We start from the raw sequence: 20,210 nt of genomic DNA on the forward strand, positions 1-20,210 counted from the left end.
CTGCCATTTCTTTCATACGTTGCTCCACCAGATATGTGCTGCATTGCTTTGAGAATACAAAAAGATCTCATCTAATGCTTCCCTGCCAGTTCACAAGGACTTCAAGGATCTCAGCAGCAGAAAACTGAAATCAAATAACCCATCAATCTGAATGACCAAAGACTTGACAGAGCAAGATTCCGTTTAACAGAGGAATGGAAACATTAGTGGTGTCAAGTAGCTGCAGAGTTTAATACATTCGTGTCATATGATGAGCTGTCGTTCCTGCGCAGTGTTCTGGCGCATGAATCAAATGTGTTTCACGAGGTTTCTCCATAAGTGGGGCTTCGGTAGCCCTACCAGAGATCACAGGAAGATTTAGTTGATGTGATTCTGAAACACCTCTAGGCTTCTCTTGTGTTTATATGTGACTGTTTCTGTTCCAGGTTATGGACTGAAGTGAGAACTCTCTATGATGGTCCACTTGATACTGGTGCTCCTAAATCTCTTAGCAGTGAATGCAGAAGATCCACTGACCACAAACATTCCAGAAACTAGCTCATACAGTGTTGACGAGAGCACTTTCTGTAAGTACCTGTCACTCGCTCATATGATAAGAACATTCCCATTTTGAGAATTGTATACATGACAGCGAGATGATATCCATAACTTTTGAAAATTTTGTCTGTCTACAGTTTTCTGTAAATTGAATAAACACAGAAACTGCTAAACTGTTCTTCATGAAACTCACCAATATTGAAACAGAGATAGGTATCCAGAAATTCCCTATACTTGGTTTTATCTCAGCCAGGTTAGGAGCTCAGCAACTTCGAGACCAGCCAGAGTTTCCAAGCCCAAGTCCAGTAGCAGTTTTTTGCTGCTTTCCTGCCTTCTGCTCACTCCATGGTGTACCAGTTTATCAAGTGCATATAAAATTGTCTTTGGGATTGCGTGTGTGTAAAGGGGGAATTTTGTTAAATAGAAGGGGCTGCCTGGCCCAGGTGGTTCATTATTCCATTCTTGTATCATGGTCCTGAGGTTCACTTAGCCTAAACCAAAAATGAGTTCCTGGCAGCCAGGCGTAGAGCTAACTACTCTAGCCCATCAAGTGCCGATAGTGGAAGCCTTTACTTTGCACCCTTCCAAGGGTCTTCATGGTTTGTGTGGAGATGACTTTGCTTTGCAGTTAAATAGAGAAGAAAACTGTGTGGGCACATTAAGCATCTACTCAGTAAGGCTAGCAGCCTGCACACTTAGCCAGCCTCCCTAATTTTCAAATCTCCCATGCTGTGACGTCACATCCAATCATCGCTTGATCTGTGACTACTCTTGCTGCCATAGTAGAGGTGTGATCACCACCACGTCCCACATAAGGGTGAGGATTCCTTTAAAAAAAAAAAAAAAAAAGCATGCAGTGTTCATTGTTGTTAAAATTGCTAGGCCATCATCTTTCTGTAGGAAAGTAGGCCACGTGGCATCCGGTTATCCGATAAAAAGTAAGCTACTCATCCACATCACGGTTATCTGCTCAATAAAAGTACGCCACATAATTTTGAGTCTGGGGAGAAGGCAAGCAAAACGGGTTACGTCATCCTATTGCCTCAGGGTATCAGAGGTAGTTGTGCATGGCCGCCATCTTGTGCATCAGCGACTGGAGCCATCTTGCTGGAGTTAGTTCTATAAGAACAATGTATAGAAACCATCATGCGCATTTGAAACTGTGCCAGCTCCTGCTATTTTACCGTTCTCCAGGTTTCTTTGTTTAACTGCGTAGAACACAAATTCCCCTTTACACATACGCAAACTCAAAGATAATTTTATATGCACTGGCACATTTAAAATGCAAAGCCCTTCAAACTAAACTCTTTTTCTGACTGTGAGATTTTGTCTGCTTTAATTCTCTCTTTACTCACATCTTTGAATGTAATTTTCTTGCACCTGTATGACACTTCTAGCAGCTGGAGGCTACTGTAGCAGTATGCCATGTTAACTGTAGCCATACTCACTTTCAAGTGTAACTCATTGCACGGAATTGCAAGAACCTAACTCAGTCACCACTGATCTGCATTTACGGCAGTCGCCTAGCTGTCAGATTCCCTACCTGTTGTTTACTTAAATAATTATAAGCATCACCCACCTCAGTTTGAGTGATTTACCACTTCAAGGCACCAGTACCATCATTCCATGCCAGTCGTCATGTTATATGACTAGAAATAACAAATCCCTCAATTCTGACTGTTACCGAGTTTTAGCGGTAGGTAGAGGTGAAAGAAGGTGCGGGCTTGAATGGGTCTCAAACTACGGAATCAAAGTTAATGTAAAATTTAACAAGGTTATATTTTCTTTTCAAAATTAAGAAATAAAACAAGTACGGCAGGTACAGAGTAGCAAGGCAACAAAAGGAGCAATTACAGTATTTACAGTATTTGGGCTTCGAGCCCTGAATTCACACTTCTAGGGCAATTAGCCCAATTTTACCAGTTTCACCAGAGGGGCAGAAAACCCCATTCATGTTCAGGAGCACTTGCTCCAAATTACACAGAAAAGCCTCCTCGAGGCATACAACACTCAATTTTCAAGAAAGAGCCACACGCTCTCAACCTTTAGGCCTCTCAAAGACCACACCAAACTCCACCTTCAAGCTGTCCTCTCAGGACATAGACACAGGGGTAACCTACCCAACCTACTGAGGTCTATTAAATGAAAAAGGTTAATTACATGACCTCTAAAATAACAGTTTGAGAGGAGGCGATCTGCACTCCTAATTTATTTGTTTCAAAACCTAATTTGGCTCTAGGCCACTAATGCAAGGGCTAATCCCATACTACTGAGGTGACTTTAGAAAAGGACAATTTATATTACAATTAAGGAAGAATCGGTTGTGAGAAATAAGTTCACCTCAAAACAAAATGAGTGGGAGCTCGAGAGGGTTAAGCACTCTCTATCCCAATATGTAGCTTTAAAAGATAACAGATGCTAAGAGTAGTTACATTTTAGGAAAAGGTTACATGATAGAAACGCTTCGGACCCGCCCCGAGAGTTAAACTGCTGAGCTAGCAAGAACAGAAGTTATTAAAAGGCCATTACCTTGGTGTAGAACTGCTCCCCGAAGAAAGAGGCGCTTCCCGCCCCCTGCTATGTACTTTACACACTAAAAGATGGAACAGAAGTGGCACCGAGACCCTAAAATCAGCAGTTTATATACTCTCGCGGAAAGTTCGAGGCGTTTCAGGGAAGAAAACACCCGCCCACAATCACTTTATTGGTTAGGGATAAGCAGCATATTCAAGTTGGGGGAAGATACATCGGATTGGTCAGAAATTAATTAAAGAAATTCGGGATTGGCTAAATACAAAACAAGGGGAAAGAGAGGGGTATACAGCCAACTTAAACATTAACAGAAAGAAATTTAGCAAAGAACAAACTTTTGAAATTAAATTTTCTCCAAAAAAAATCAGTTCTTTCACTCCGCACTAGGGTGCACTATTGTTGATCTTCAGTAGTGTCCTCTAGAAGAGAAAGTTCACACTTCTTACTACAAGCAAAACAAAAATACGTCGAAAATGACACAGTTCAAAAACTCCAAAATTTCCAGGTAGTGACATCTTCTGAGAAAGTAGAAAATTAATTCCGTCGATAAAGTTCAGACTTCCTCCAGCAGAGGAGTTTCAACTGGCGCACATTTTGAATTAGCGGCGTGGAGGTGTACCGCCCGGTACAGACCTCCCCCCCCAAAAGTTCCTCCAGGGGTGACACATGCAATTGTTTGGAAACAAGGTCCAAGTTTTGATGTTGATATGGAGATTAATTGCAGAAGTATTTATAAGATTTTCTTAATGTGGTTTGATTCAGTTTCAAAATTTTTGTTGTGACTGGTGAAGTAAAGTCTTTATGTTTGTAGGAGTTGAATTCAGAAGATAAACTTTTAATACTTAAAAGTGAAGAAAATTTTTGCATTGTCCACCAAATATTGCTATTGAATTCCCAAGTGTAGTAATTGCTGATAGTAACTGTCCATGTAGTTGTTGTTGATTAAGTTGGATGGCCAGACCGGCCGTTGCAGCATGCGTCCAAAGGCGGCCGCTCGGACCCCACAAGTACCCTGAGATACCGCTCGCCCGCACTATGAGGGGAGCAGTGGTGTTGAAGCACGCCGCGCCCGCGGTGAACATAAACAGGCTGCGGGCAAGTAGCAGGTCGTGCGCCGCACATCAGCCTTGGCCGGGAGGAGAGCTCCGGCTCGCCGTGCACATGTCGTCCTCGCTGGGGTCGAGGGGGCCCTTCCTGTAGCCCAGACGCGGCACGGCGCCGCGCGGCTGCGGGGGCACTGAAACATTAAAACTAGGCGGCAGAATTTGTTGGACCATCATCTTTTTTGAGGGCACAGGCTTTGGGAGAGGTTGAGGGGCCAGCGGCGTGCAGATATCCATGGCACTAATTAAGCCACTGTGTAGAGTGGAGCAGGAGACGGGAGCGTGGTAATGGCCGTGGTAAGGACAGAATGGCAGTTTAACGGTTCGGGGCAGGTTTCACAAAAATGCTTACATATAAAACAAAATACTATAGAAGGGGCAGAAAGCCTTAAAAGTGAAACTCAAAAAAAAATATAACCTTCATATTCATTTCAAAATAATATGAAGCAAGTTAACACAGAAATTACACCGGTTTCACCTGGGACAGGTGAACCCTAAATATCCTCTCGGTGGCTGGATTGCTTAATAACAACGTAACCGGCGTAAGGAAATCGAGAATGACACACGGCCCATGGAATCTGGGGGCAAGCTTGCCCGCGGGAACAAAATTCTTGACCATTACTTGGTCACCTACCTTCAAAGGGGTGGGTCTCCGTCCACGATCATACCTTTCCCTAACCTTTTCATGAGACACCTTAAGATTGGCTTTAGCTTTCTTCCAAAGATCTTTGATGTTGTCCGGATCTATTGTCTCGGGTAGAATGTCATTCAGAGACCAGAGGTTAGAGAGCGGCGTGTTGGGAACGAACTTGAACATCAAAGAAGCTGGAGTAAACTTACGAGATTCATGAACCGCCGAATTCAAAGCAAAAGCTAACCAATGCAGGGACGTGTCCCACCTAGAATGATCTTCATGATGATAGGCAATAAGCGCAGACCTGAGATTACGATTAACTCGTTCAGCCAGAGATGGTTGAGGGTAATAAGCAGAAGTAGTTACATGAGAGATGGACAAGTCAAAACAGAATTTACGAAAAAGATTTGATGTGAACGCCTTAGCATTATCAGACACAATATATTGGCACGGACCAAAAGAGGCAAAAATAGAATTTAAGCAAGTAATGGTGGACTGAGCGGTAGCCAGCTTAGTCGGAAATAACCAGGAAAATCTTGTGAAACCATCTACACATACAAAGATGAACTTATTGGCATTTCCCTTCGACTGTGGGAAGGGTCCTACATAATCAATATACAGGCGTTCCATGGGGCGTGACGCCTGATGAGAAGATAACAGGCCTACCTTGGTGGACATGGTGGGTTTACTAAGCAAACAAGATTTACAAGCTTTTACTAGTTCACGGATGTCACCGTCCATACCTTTCCAGATGAACCTTTCACGAATCTTTTCACGAGTTTTAAAGATTCCCAGATGCCCCCCTAATGGGGTCTCATGATAGTACTTGAAGATCATAGGCACAAGAACAGCTGGAACGACAACCTTCATCATCTTATCATGCCTCGAAGGGCAACATAGAACACCATTCCTCAGAACATAAGGGACAACATGTTCCCCAGAAGAAAGGGTTTCCATTATCGGAGCCAGCGTCGGATCTTCACGTTGGTATTTCTCGATATCCCTAAAGAGCATGGGAGCATCTGTTAAGATGGCATTAACATCAGATAGCATGGACTCGGGAGGAGATGAACTATCGACCGGTTCATGGTTCTCAACGTCGTTGGAAAACATACGGCTGAGTCCATCAGCAACAACATTTTCGGTACCTCTGATATGCCGGACATCGAATTGGAAGGCAGAAATACGGATGGCCCAACGGGCTATACGACCAGTACAACGCGGCCTACCTAAGACCCAGCTTAAGGCTTGATTATCTGTCTCCAGGTCGAATTTGACATGTTCCAGATAGAGACGGAACTTTTCTAAGGCAAATAAGACTGCCAAACCTTCGAGCTCATAGATAGAATACTTGGCTTCTTGAGCCGACAAGGTCCTAGATGCATAGGCGATGGGTCGCCTCCCTAGTTCAGTCTCTTGGAGAAGGACTGCAGCTACTGCTGACGACGACGCGTCGGTTTGGACGATGAATTTCTTCGAGAAATCAGGCATAGCAAGTACAGGGGCATTACAGAGAGCTAATTTAAGATCTTCAAAAGCGTCTTGTTGAGAAGGTCCCCACTCGAATTTGATGCCTTTCCTACGAAGAAGGTTTAAGGGCGCCGCTCTATTAGCGAAGTTAGGAATAAACTTCCTGAAGAAATTCACCATACCAATGAACCTGGCGATACCTTTAATGTCCTTGGGAGGTTTAAAATCACAGATGGCCTGTTTTCTAGAATTATCGACGGCAACACCATCAGGTGACACAATATGCCCTAGGAATGACATAGAGGGCTTAGCAAAGGCCACCTTGGACAACTTGACAGTTAACCCAGCCCTACGAAGGCGATTGAGAACTTCTCGCAGATGATCTAGATGTTCTTCAAAGGTCTCTGAAAATACGACGACATCATCCAAGTAGTGATACAAGTACTCTAATTTGATGTCGGAGAAGACCCTATCTAGCAGCCTAGTGAGTACTGCTGCTCCCGTGGGGAGCCCGAAAGGCACGCGGTTGTATTCGTATAAGTTCCAGTCCGTGGCAAACGCTGTAAGATGTTTAGACTCTTCGGCAAGGGGAATTTGATTATATGCCTGATTCAAGTCCAAGATAGTAAAGAACTTGGCTTTACGAAACCATGAAAAACAAGAATGAAGGTCAGGAAGGGGCACAGATTGCAACACCACCTTCCGATTGAGAGCCCTATAATCAATGACAGGCCTGAAGCCTCCTTGGGGTTTCGGGACTAGAAAAATAGGCGAAGTATACGCCGACTTAGAGGGCCTAATAATACCATCCTTCAACATTTGATCGATGATTTCTTTCAATGCCTTCATTTTTGGTGGAGATAGCCTATAAGGAGGAAAACGGACAGGAATCGAATCCGTGACCTCAATTTTGTATTCAATAAGGTCAGTAACACCAAGAGTATCAGAGAACACCTCTGGAAATGACTGACATAATTTACGAATACTATCAGCCTGCTCCTCAGGTAGATGTCTAAGGTCTAACAACATCTCATCCTGGGTAGGCGAAATAGATGAACATGATACAGAATTACACTTTAACAAGGGAATTTTACAATTGGACGCAAATTTGAATGTGCACGACTTACTCTGAAGATCGAGCACAAGACCAGTGTAAGAAATGAAGTCAGCTCCCAATATAATGGGGCAAGACAAGTGCTTGGCTACAAACAATTTGATTTTCCATGTAAATCTAAAAATACGAATTTCGACATGTAAAGAACCTAGAATTTCTAATGGAGATGAATTAGCCGAAACATATTGAACAGGAGATGACCCATAGTCAGGTAGTTTACAAACAGATTTCAATTTAGAATACCATTGATCCGAAATAATTGAACAAACACTGCCTGAATCTAATAGAGCTGTTATAGGCTCATTATTTAACTCAATCTTAAGAAAAGGAACAGGTGCGGGGGTATCCGCCGCAATCCTAAGACACTCTTTAGGGCCTTCAAAAGATGAATTTGAAGACTGAACGTTCCTTGAATTTTCGATCTGTTTACCAGGGGCTGAGCCTCGGAAAGGAGGATTAGTCGACTCAGCCGAAGCTACTAGTCATTTTTTATTATTGGCATTGGTGGAGTTTGCACCAGAAGTTGAGCAGGAGGGGGTGCTATTTGAATTTGGGCAATTTTTGGCGATATGTGAGAAAGCCCCACATTTAAAACAGCCTTGTGATGAACCAGCCCCATTCCTTGTCCCACTAGACTTGATCAGTGGACACTTATTGCGCAGATGGTCGGGCGACCCGCAAGCATAACATTTACGGGGTGTGACTGGTCGGCGAGGTGGAGGCCGAAGATTACTAAAAGAGGGAGGGGGTTCTTTCGCGACACGCAAAGAGTCGGCGTATCTAACTCCTTCCGCTGAGACGGCCAATGCTTCAAGTTCAGAGAAGGTTTGCGGGCACGCCGCGAAACACAAATATGACCTATAGGATGGTGAAATTCCTTCTACAATAGCCTGTACAATCTGGTCTTCAGGAAAATGAAGAGCAAACACCCTAGTATAGAATTTAATATCTTGGATAAAGTCTGCCAAGTTTTCATCCAATCTCTGTACTCGATAATAGTACTTCTGGATCAGAGATGACCGCGCGCGAGCAGGAATAAAATTTGCAAGCAGATGTGCATGAAAATCTTCAATAGATGACTGTTCGGCAATGGCTCTTACTATTTTATCTGAGAGAATACCAATCGCATAAGGATAAATTATCTGTAAAATTTGACACGGGGAAAGAGAAAAAACAAGGGCATGATCTTGAAATTCAACTAAAAACCTTAAGAAAGAAATAACTTCACTGGTGGTGTTAACAGAAAACTTAGAGATACCTCTGAGCAACATTGCTAATGGATGAGGCAAGCTGCTGAACCCAGGTGACATAGTAGGGAAAGGTTTCAGTGGCAAAGAAGTTAGTTCAGAGCGTACATTATTCAATGACGTACTCGTCGTCCAATGGGGCAGAGATAGTTTGAGCTCCAACGGTTTTCCTATTGACTTCTCCCTTAGGAGGTTCATCCTCGCTACCTACATTCACCGTGGTGGGTTGATCGATTTTGGGAGGAACTTCCCCAGTTAACAATTGAGTTACCTTATTAGATAATTCAGATAATTCAGAAATATTTTCAAGCACCGTACTAGCCTCCTTCCTCTGAACGTCATTCAACTTCAGAGACAACAGATCGTTTACTCTATTTGAAAAATGATATAGCCTGGCTTGCACACGCTTAATTTGATTAGGAGAAGGATCATTTTCATCAAAAAAACTAACTACAGATGCTAGCCCAGTAATATTCTCGATGATCGTGGAAAGAGAGACGTCAATTTCTTTGTCTCCCAAAGTGGGGATAGAAATGGGCAAATCAAGGGACTCTCTAAGCTTGTTTGTGTCTACTGCAACCGTGCCTCCAGATTGCACATTTCTAATAGTCAATTCATAGATCAACTCCTCCTTGCGCAAATAGTTAAGATGGAGGACATCGCGAGGGCCGGGCATGATGACAGAACAATTTTGAAAAAGGAAAATTTAAAAATGCCAGCAACTGAGAAAATTGTTAGAGTTGGAATCAAACAATGTTTAGCCGTCAAAAGGGGCTAAATTGAGACCCATTCAACCACGCTCTGCTACCACTTGTTACCGAGTTTTAGCGGTAGGTAGAGGTGAAAGAAGGTGCGGGCTTGAACGGGTCTCAAACTACGGAATCAAAGTTAATGTAAAATTTAACAAGGTTATATTTTCTTTTCAAAATTAAGAAATAAAACAAGTACGGCAGGTACAGAGTAGCAAGGCAACAAAAGGAGCAATTACAGTATTTACAGTATTTGGGCTTCGAGCCCTGAATTCACACTTCTAGGGCAATTAGCCCAATTTTACCAGTTTCACCAGAGGGGCAGAAAACCCCATTCATGTTCAGGAGCACTTGCTCCAAATTACACAGAAAAGCCTCCTCGAGGCATACAACACTCAATTTTCAAGAAAGAGCCACACGCTCTCAACCTTTAGGCCTCTCAAAGACCACACCAAACTCCACCTTCAAGTTGTCCTCTCAGGACATAGACACAGGGGTAACCTACCCAACCTACTGAGGTCTATTAAATGAAAAAGGTTAATTACATGACCTCTAAAATAACAATTTGAGAGGAGGCGATCTGCACTCCTAATTTATTTGTTTCAAAACCTAATTTGGCTCTAGGCCACTAATGCAAGGGCTAATCCCATACTACTGAGGTGACTTTAGAAAAGGACAATTTATATTACAATTAAGGAAGAATCGGTTGTGAGAAATAAGTTCACCTCAAAACAAAATGAGTGGGAGCTCGAGAGGATTAAGCACTCTCTATCCCAATATGTAGCTTTAAAAGATAACAGATGCTAAGAGTAGTTACATTTTAGGAAAAGGTTACATGATAGAAACGCTTCGGACCCGCCCCGAGAGTTAAACTGCTGAGCTAGCAAGAACAGAAGTTATTAAAAGGCCATTACCTTGGTGTAGAACTGCTCCCCGAAGAAAGAGGCGCTTCCCGCCCCCTGCTATGTACTTTACACACTAAAAGATGGAACAGAAGTGGCACCGAGACCCTAAAATCAGCAGTTTATATACTCTCGCGGAAAGTTCGAGGCGTTTCAGGGAAGAAAACACCCGCCCACAATCACTTTATTGGTTAGGGATAAGCAGCATATTCAAGTTGGGGGAAGATACATCGGATTGGTCAGAAATTAATTAAAGAAATTCGGGATTGGCTAAATACAAAACAAGGGGAAAGAGAGGGGTATACAGCCAACTTAAACATTAACAGAAAGAAATTTAGCAAAGAACAAACTTTTGAAATTAAATTTTCTCCAAAAAAAACAGTTCTTTCACTCCGCACTAGGGTGCACTATTGTTGATCTTCAGTAGTGTCCTCTAGAAGAGAAAGTTCACACTTCTTACTACAAGCAAAACAAAAATACGTCGAAAATGACACAGTTCAAAAACTCCAAAATTTCCAGGTAGTGACATCTTCTGAGAAAGTAGAAAATTAATTCCGTCGATAAAGTTCAGACTTCCTCCAGCAGAGGAGTTTCAACTGGCGCACATTTTGAATTAGCGGCGTGGAGGTGTACCGCCCGGTACACTGACATAGACAGGAAGCCTACCGAAGCAATCAATGTTATGGGAAAGGAATCCTTACTCCCAAGATGACATAAAATCTATGTTTTCTATAGTATGATTTATAGAGCAAACAATATTCCACTTCCAGACAACATTTACATAAAAGAAATTATTCATATTTACACTATTGTAATCAACAATGGATACCATCTATAAATATAAAATAAGAGTTTTGTCTGTACATTGCTCAGAATTTAAAAAGGATTGCACTTATGTATCGGTCATGTCCATAGTAACAAGGAAATGCACTTTTTAACTTTCTGTAATTTCTGTCTGTCTGTCTTTCTGTCTGCCTGCCTGTCTGTCTGTCTGTCTGTATGTACACGCATCACGAGAAAACGGCTGAAGAGAATTTAATGAAAATTGGTATGTAAAGTCTGGTAGTAAGTCGCTACAATCTAGGCCATAAATAATCTTATTCTTACCGAAAGAAATGGTAGTTTAGGGCAAGGCCTAAAATTTTATTCTCAAATATTTATGTTATCAGTGGTCCTACTTAATGAAAATGGGCATGCAAAGTCGGGGAATAAGTTTCTATAACCTAGGTCATAAATAATCTTATTCATGTCGAGAGAAATGGTAGTTTAGGGAAAGGCCTACAATGTAATTCTAAAATATTTGAGTTATTAGTGGTCCTATTGATAAATACTACATAACTAAAGTTATATATTTCTAATCATTTATGTCTTGTACATTTTTACCATACCGGCTATGATAACAGAGATATTCATGAATTTTGATTTTTGTTGCTAAGTCCTTATCAGCGCCGAGTCACGAGAAAATGGGTAAACAGAATTTAATGAAAATTGATATGCTAAGTCGGGGAATAAAGAACTGCAGTCTACACTATAAATAATTTTGTAAGACGTCTTAATATCGCAGAGTCGAAAGAAAACTAAATTTGAAGGCCTACAATAACATTGATCAACAATAACATTACACTGACCATTGTTTGTTGGGATATGCTTTGTGCCCCTGTTGCAACTCATCTCCGATAGATGGGATTACTGCTGTCTACCAAGTTTTCTTTTATTTGCTTTATGTTGCACTGACACAGATAGGTCTTATGGCGACGATGGGATAGGAAAAGCGCTAGGAGTGGAAAGGAAGCGACCCTGGCCTTAATTAGGGTACAGCCCCAGTCTTTTCCTAGTATGAAAATGGGAGACCACGGAAAACCATCTTCAGGGCTATCGATGGTGGGGGGTTCGAACCCACTACTTCCCGGATGCAAGCTCACAGCTGCATGACCTTAACCGCACGAGCAACTCGCCTGGTTGTGCTGAGTATAACAGCCTGCCTGAATATTGGTGGGAAGTAGATGAGGAGTTGGACAACTTTCTTCTTTAGCATGCCATTCCCCTGGTTTATAAATTTTCTGATACAACTGGTACGTAACACACTGGTTCATCATAGCATTCGAGCTATTCAATCCTTACTCTGAGGCACTGACGGAATGAGCAGTGTGCATATTTAACGGAATAATGGCAGAGGAGTGTTCATGGCTGTCTGTGCCTGGTCATTCCAGCACTGAAACTTTGGATGGTTAGATCGTTACTGTAGTACTGTTCGTTAAAGGGAGAAAATGTGTGGTTTTTCATTTGATCGACTATTTTGTATGATAACATTATTTTTAATTATTACATTCCTACCGAAGTTTTTGTGATGCCCTAAGTTGACTTCAGTTAGGAAAACCATGAAGACAGTCTTTCTGAGAATCCTGTAGCAAAGCATGGGTACATCAGCTAGTAAGGAAAAATGTTAACAAAATTATAAATAAGTCACTCAGCACTTTGAAGAAAAGATTCAAAAGGGAAAAATATAGTACATTAACTTCACGTATAACAATAACAATCTTTACCAAATTACAAACATTAAAGAAAAAAGAGAATTTTAATATTGCTTTCGATGCCACTTATGTTGGACAAACCGGCAGAAATTTTGCCATATGTTACTAAAAACACACAAATGCCAGTAGATACAGAAGATTTTCTGCAGTGAATAAAATAATCACAAGATTTCCACTATTAATCAAGACATGAAAATCATCCAAACGGTCAATAAAAGAACATCCTTAAAAGTCTAAATATACAGCTTGACCAAACACACAACCTAAATGAAACTACAGAGAAAATCAATATATTATATTAATGCTTATTTACAGACAAATAGATTTCCTTCAGCACACATCAAACAAGCCACTTCCTCTCTCACCACCGCTTCTCCTCACTAGTAACAGTCTAGGGTATGCGATAACTCACACTTGCTCAGACGACACCAGGGGCTGGAAGACAAGACAGACATAAGTCTTGTTTTCCTTTACTTGCCCAATTTTACTGTCACAGTGGTTCACACTCTCATCTTCCGTATTCTCTCCTTCTTAGATTCAACAACTTTACGAAGATTCCCATGAATTCAACTGTTATAATACAAATTTCATAAGGTTCCATGTAGACACCGAATTTTAAATATCTATAATCATAAAGGGAAGTGTTTGTGTGTGTGTACACACTGCCCAGCCAAATCTACAGCACGCAGAGATCTGAAACTTTGAACATAGGTAGATGAAGCAGGATTTTTAATTTTTGTGAGTTATGAATGAAAAACTGGCTAAAAATATATGTTGGGATATGACAATCCAATGTGCTGTCACCAGGATTAAATGCATAAATTCACTGTTGCTAGGCAATGTACATAAGATAAATAATACAAACCAAGGAGCCATTATAAGTCCATGGTATAGGAAACCAGTTTTGGTCCCGACACGAGGAGCCATATCCGGAAGTGTTTGTCTGTGTGTGTATGTGTGTGATGCCCAGCCAAATCTATGGCATGCAGAGATCTGAAATTTTTAACATAGGCGTATTCTTAGATGAATCAGTTCATAGTTGCCCTAAAAGTGCTGGTCGATTTTCAAAGCACTGTTCAATTAATGACATTATCGAAAGAGCTTTTACATCTATCGATGTCCCTTCTGTCCTAGAACCGAGTGGAATTAGTCGCACATATGGAAAACACTCTGATGGCCTGACTTTTGTCCCATGGAACAAGGCAGATCTCTCCTGTGGGGTGCCACATGTGTAGATACCTTAGCACCATCTCATTTGCCTCACACTTGCAAGGCTGCTGGTTCTGCTGCGGAATTGGCTGTGCGCAATACAGAACAGTAACGGACAACTACATCTTCATGCTGTTCACAGTCAAAATGACGGGGACTTGGTGCCAAGAGGCTAAAAGTCTGATTTCAGATATTGGAAAACAGTTATCTGCAATCACTGGAGACTTCTTCAACAGAATTCCAGAGGCAGCGGATACAAAATACTGCCAGCGTTATGGGTTCGTTTCCGAATAACGCTCCACTGGACAAAGTCTTTTATCTTACACCTTAGACTTTCAAGTCGGAGCGAAGCATCAAGGAAACCTTGTTTGAATTATCTCATTTTGTAAATAAATATTTTAAGCTAGAGGCCTACTTTCATTAATTATTTATATTATGCATATTTTCCCAATATTCATATAATTCACTTAAAATTTTAAGGAATACGAGGGTGTCACTATACCACCAATAAAATGTGAACTGTACTTTCTTTCAACTAACTAAATCTAGATGATTATTATTATTACAACTTCCCCCATGCGGAGGCTGCCACAAGGACAAAGTATGTCGACTACACAGTATTTTGTCTTCTAAGTTACTGTTGACTTTGCTAGTATGCCAGGTAGAAAAATCACCACAAGGCTCAGGAATAAATTTGCAACACGGTTCTATAGATGATTGTGGAGTATGGTCACTGAACCTCGTATTGCGGCGATAGCGATGTTGTGAAGTCGTGTCCGGCTGAGACCGAGAGAATCCCATAGCTGTACAAGAAATTTAGGGATTGTGCCTCGAATTCCGATCATGAGTCCATGGACGGAAATATTGTCTAGGTGATATTTATCTTTATAGTAGTTTACAGTTGGCTGGTAAATTGACTTATTTTTGGCGTCCACCTCTTCGGCCTGGCCAACGTGCGACTCGAAGCGTATTGTGGGATCTAAGATTAGTCCTTGCTTGCTAGCTGGTTAAAAGGCTATCGTGTCACTATGCCTGTTACTCCCGTCGGTAGCTAGGCCAGAGACCTCTTCATGCACTGTGAAACCGTGATTCCTCAGCGAGGTCGCAATCATGTGTCGTATTGTATGAGGGCGGGAATTTCTCAATACCTCCCCGTGAGGGCAGGCTCCCAAGACATGGGCAAGAGTTTTGTACTCTCTGTTGCAACGCCGACAGAGGGTGTTGTCCTGGGACCTTCCTGGCACGCAGCGAACAGCGCACACATTCGCTGTCATCTTGATGGCCTCTCTTCATTCCACACAGGATAAGCCTCGGTGATCTCTTATCCATTTGTTCCCTGGTGTGTATTCCTGGAAGAGTCCAACGCCCTTTCCTTTGTGCGGCAACTTCGTCCATGACTGAACTTCTCTGTCTCGTAGTATCTGTCGGACCTTCCTTACATTGGGAAGATGGCTATTTTTGGACATAACTCGATCATTCATTTCTATGCCTAGATCTTGCAAACAAATTGTACGTTCTTGTTCCAAGTTCCTAGTTGCATTAATATAGCCGTTATTTGCAAGCAATAATTTATTACAGATGTTAATATGCTGTAGTTTGGCTTCCCAAGTGGTGTGAAACAAACCAAGGCCTTTATACTTCCTTTCGGTGTATACCATGTGATCCGGAATGTCTGCTGATAGTTGTAATAATTCTTTAGTTCCACTCTTTAATATTTTATCCACATCTGATAGGAAAGTTTGAGGTATCTTGTTTAGGGGAGTGACTTGGAGTGGGTAAATAATAGTAGGTGATATTGAACTATTTAAAATTGAAAATTTCTGGTATATTGCAGCAATGGCGAGCTAGCAAGGGTGTCAATCTTGTTTCGTGTCTTATCAAGTACGGCTTGTGGATCTAGTTTAAGTTCATTGATAAAATTCACACCTAAGTAACAAATCGCACTTCCGTTGCACTGTGATTTAATTTCACAGTTGTCATTAATGATGATATTCTCCTCCGTTAGCTGACCTTTCTTGATAGAAAGACAAGCTGATTTTGAAGTGCTGATGTCCAGGCTGAGTTCCTTAAATCTTTCTATGGCGATCCTGGCTAGTTCGGCAGCAGATTCAGTGTTTTTCCCAAATATTACCGTATTGTCGGCGAAACACATTATAGTGAGGTTAGGCTCCTCGTTTGCAATCGAGTAACCGTAATTCCTTGCAAAAGAATATTCAGATAGTTCTTCCACAAAATGATTGGTAGCAATGTTAAATAATGCCGGTGATGAAGGGGAGCCTTGAAGCACACCACGATTAATTTTGATGGGTTTTGTTCCCGAAACAGTTCTCCTTTAACATCCGTCTGTCTGACTCCTCTGCTGTGAAATACCTTAACTTGCGACTATAGCTGAACTGACCAAGATTGATTGATTGATTGATTGATTGATTCATTCATTCATTCATTAATTCATTTATTTATTTATTTATTTATTTATTTATTTATTTATTTATTTATTATCAGAATGCAGCCCACCTGGTGGCCATGGTTTGATTCAGCTCTTCTATCTTGTGCTAAACTTTTCATTTTTTATGTACCGGTAACTACTACATCCTACTCTACTATAATCTGCTTGTCATATTCATACCTTCATACCCTGACCATTCTTAAAACCTATACTTTCCTCAAAAACCAACTGATCAAGTCCTAGGTGTTTTAATATGTTTTCTATAATTCTATCTGCTCTTCTGGTTAAATTTAGTCAAATTGATCTCCCCTCACCAATTGGATTCAGTATATATTCATGCATGATTTGATCTATCCATCTCACCTTCAGCATTATTCTGTAACACCACATTTCAAAATCTCCTATTTTCTTTCTTTCTGAGCTAGTTATCGTCCATGTTTCACTTCCATACAATGCCATGCTCGAGACAAAATTCTTTGGAAATGTCTTCCTTGCTTGTGCATGCCTGCATTTTATGTCCTCCTTGCTTCTGCCATCGTCAGTTGTAACAATATCATCTGCTTGCTTTAAGACTTCATTCAGCTGCACTACATCACTTTTGTTTCCATCTTGTACTCCTTCCCCAAGACTGTGTCCATAACTTTCAACAATTTCTGCAGTCTCAGAATATCGCCAACATACCTCAGAGTTTTGATTTCCAAATTCCTCTTTAGTTTTCTTTACTGCCTGTTCTATATCAACATTGCAAAGGAGAAGGGTAAACTGCAGCCTTGTCTCACTCCTTTCTGGATTGCTGTTTATTTTTTCAAAGTCCTCAATTCTTATCACTGTGACTGATTTTTGAACGGAATGAAGATAATTCTTCTTTCTCAGTATCCGATACCGATCACCTTCAGAATCTCAAATAGCTTGGTCCAGTCACCATTATCAAATGCCTTTTCTAGATCTACGAATGCCATGTACGTGGGCTTGTCCTTATTTGGTCCTCTAAGATCAAATGTAAAGCCAGGATTGCTTCATGTGCTCCTACATTCCTTCTGAAGCCAAACTAATTTTCTCCCAACTCACCTTCAACTTATCTTTCCATTCTTCTGTAGATAATATGTGTTAAAATTTGCAGGCATGAGATACTAAACAAATGGTCTGGTAGTTTTCACACTTGTCATGCTTTCTTGGGGAAGCTAAACAACATTCTGTTTAAAATTGAATGGCACTTCTCCTGTGTCAATAACGTCACCATGCTGGTTTCTCCTAAGGCAATCAATAATTCTGATGGTATGTCATCAATTCCAGATGCCTTATTCCTCTTTAGTTCTCTCAAAGCTGTGTCAAATTCTGACCTCTCCCATTTCATCAGTAGCAACAGTCTCTTCTCGTTCCAGAACCTTACCATCTACTTCCTTCCCCTGATATAACTGTTGGATTTGTTCTTGCCATCTTTCTGCCTTGTCTTCTTTCCCTAGCAGTGGTTTTTCATCTAAGCTCTTTTTATTCATGTACCTTTCTGCAAAAGTTTCCTTGATTTTCCTGTATGCAGCATCTTCCGTCCCTATGACCATACAACCTCCAATATCCTTGCACTTCTCTTTTAGCCATTCTTCCTTAACTGTCCTGCACTTTCTATCTATGTACTTCATTTTTTAATCACCTATATTCCGATTTGCCCTCCTAAATTTTTTTTGCATTCTTGTACTTTTGCCATTTGTCAGTCAGAACGTGAGTTATCCATTGATTCTTACTTGATCTTTCCTCTCTTCTGCAACCCGACTGATCTCATTCTTCTCAACTGTCCATTATTCATCAATTGTATTTCCGTCAGCCTTTTCATTTAGTCCTTGTTTTACATGTTCCTTGAAACAATCCCTCACACTTTTTTCTTTCAACTTGTCTAGATCCCATCTCCTTGTATTCCTTCCTTTCTTCAATTTCTTCAGCTTGAGATGGCATTTCACAACCAACAAGTTGTGGTCAGAGTCCACGTCTGCTCCTGGGAAAGTTTTGCAATCAAACACCTGGTTTCTGAATCTCTGCCTAATCATAATGAAGTCTTTTTGATATCTTCCAGTGTCTCTAGGTCTCTTCCACATACACAACGGTCATATTTGGTGTTTGAAACAAGTATTAGCAAGGACTAAATTATGATCGGTGCAGAATTCAACCAGCTGGCTTCCTCTTTCTTTTCTTTGTCCCAGTCTCAATTCTACTGTATTACCTCCTCTTCCTTGGCCTACCACTACATTCCCATTTCCCATTGCAATTATATTCTCATCACCTTTTACATATTGTATTAAATCTTCTATCTCTTCATATATCCTTCCGATTTCCTTATCATCCGCTGAACTAGTATGCATATAGACCTGCACTATTATGGTGGGCATTGGTTTGGTGTCTATCTTGACAACAATAACACCGGCCTGTGAAGATTTTCCGGCAAAAGTAATTGTATGTGATATACCGGTATGTTACATTTAGTGTTCTGATGTAAAAAATAATGCCAGTTGTTTTGTATCACGCACAGATTTGTCACAAGTCCGTCTCATGTTTATACTAATGGAGCTTTGTTGTTGTAAATGAGGATTGGATTGGTTGTATGGAATGCAGGTATGGACATGTCTGAGAGAATGTGCTCTGTTTTGGAGGGGAGTAGGTAATCATACAGGAACACCAGAAGAACAATTAGAACAGTTGCAGTTCGCGCATGCGCAGGGTCAGACAAGGTCAAAACACCAAAATCGCATTTCTCCGTAGTCTGAGAGGAGAATTTGAGAACGTGTGTCATGCCTTTGTCTACAAGTTACAACGTGTACTTGAAGTTGATTGAGTGAATAAGTGAGTTAGTTTGTGTTAAAATGGCAAGTGGCAATGATGTGTGGACACTCCCAACTCTTTCTGTTATATATGTGGCCAGTATAAATTAAAGGCCAGAAACGAAATAGTATGCCATTTATAAAAAGCCTGTGCTTGGTATATTTTAACATGAAGTTAGGTGATCAGGACAAGAATTTTGCACCCCATATTGTGTGTAAAACGTGTGTAGAAAACCTGCAGCAATGGTACAATGGGTTGTTGCCGACAATGCCCCTGGGAATCCCAGTGGATTGGCAGGAACCAAGAAATCATATTGACAAATGTTATTTTTGTGAATGTAAAGTGTCCGGGTTCGATACGAAAAACAAAAAGCACATTGTGTACCCCTGCCTTCCATCTGCAATAACCCCCGTACCACATGGACCCAATACAATTACCAGAGAGTATGTCTTCGTCATCTTCAAGTGCGGAGGATGGTGTGATAATACCTTTGTACTGGATGTTGAGGATAAAATTCCACACCTTTATAATCAGTGTGACTTTAATGATTTGGTGCATGACCCAGACCTCACTAAAGAAAAGAATGAACTTTTAGGATCAAAATTAAAAGAGAGAAATTTTTTACTGCCTGGGACAAATTCATATTGTTACAGAAATTGGGAGGAAGAATTCCAGTAGCTTTATGTTCACAAAGATGAGCTTGTATTTTGCTGTGATATCCCTGGCTTGATTCGTTGTCTTGGAACTATTTACCAAGCAAAGGACTGGCGTCTATTTACTGATACCAGTAAAAGAAGTCTCAAAGGTGTTCTTCAGCACAATGGAAATAAACTTGCTTCAATGCCAGTCGCCCATTCAACATCTCTCGTGAAAACTATCACAATTTATCTATGGTGTTGCAGAAACTGAACTACAATGAACACAGATG

General features: G+C 41.0%; 1 protein-coding gene across 1 annotated transcript in view; it reads left to right on the forward strand.

Moving 5' to 3' along the window:
* LOC137498971 (fibronectin-like) overlaps positions 1–20,210 on the forward strand; it is a 434,037-nt gene that overhangs the window by 28,263 nt on the left and 385,564 nt on the right. The window contains exon 2 of the mRNA XM_068226885.1: positions 426–566. Coding sequence (XP_068082986.1) covers positions 452–566 — 115 coding nt within the window. The 5' untranslated portion in view covers positions 426–451. The remainder of the gene's footprint in view (positions 1–425; positions 567–20,210) is intronic.

The sequence above is a fragment of the Anabrus simplex genome, chromosome 3 (assembly GCF_040414725.1).
Source record: "Anabrus simplex isolate iqAnaSimp1 chromosome 3, ASM4041472v1, whole genome shotgun sequence".
NCBI lineage: Eukaryota > Metazoa > Arthropoda > Insecta > Orthoptera > Tettigoniidae > Anabrus > Anabrus simplex.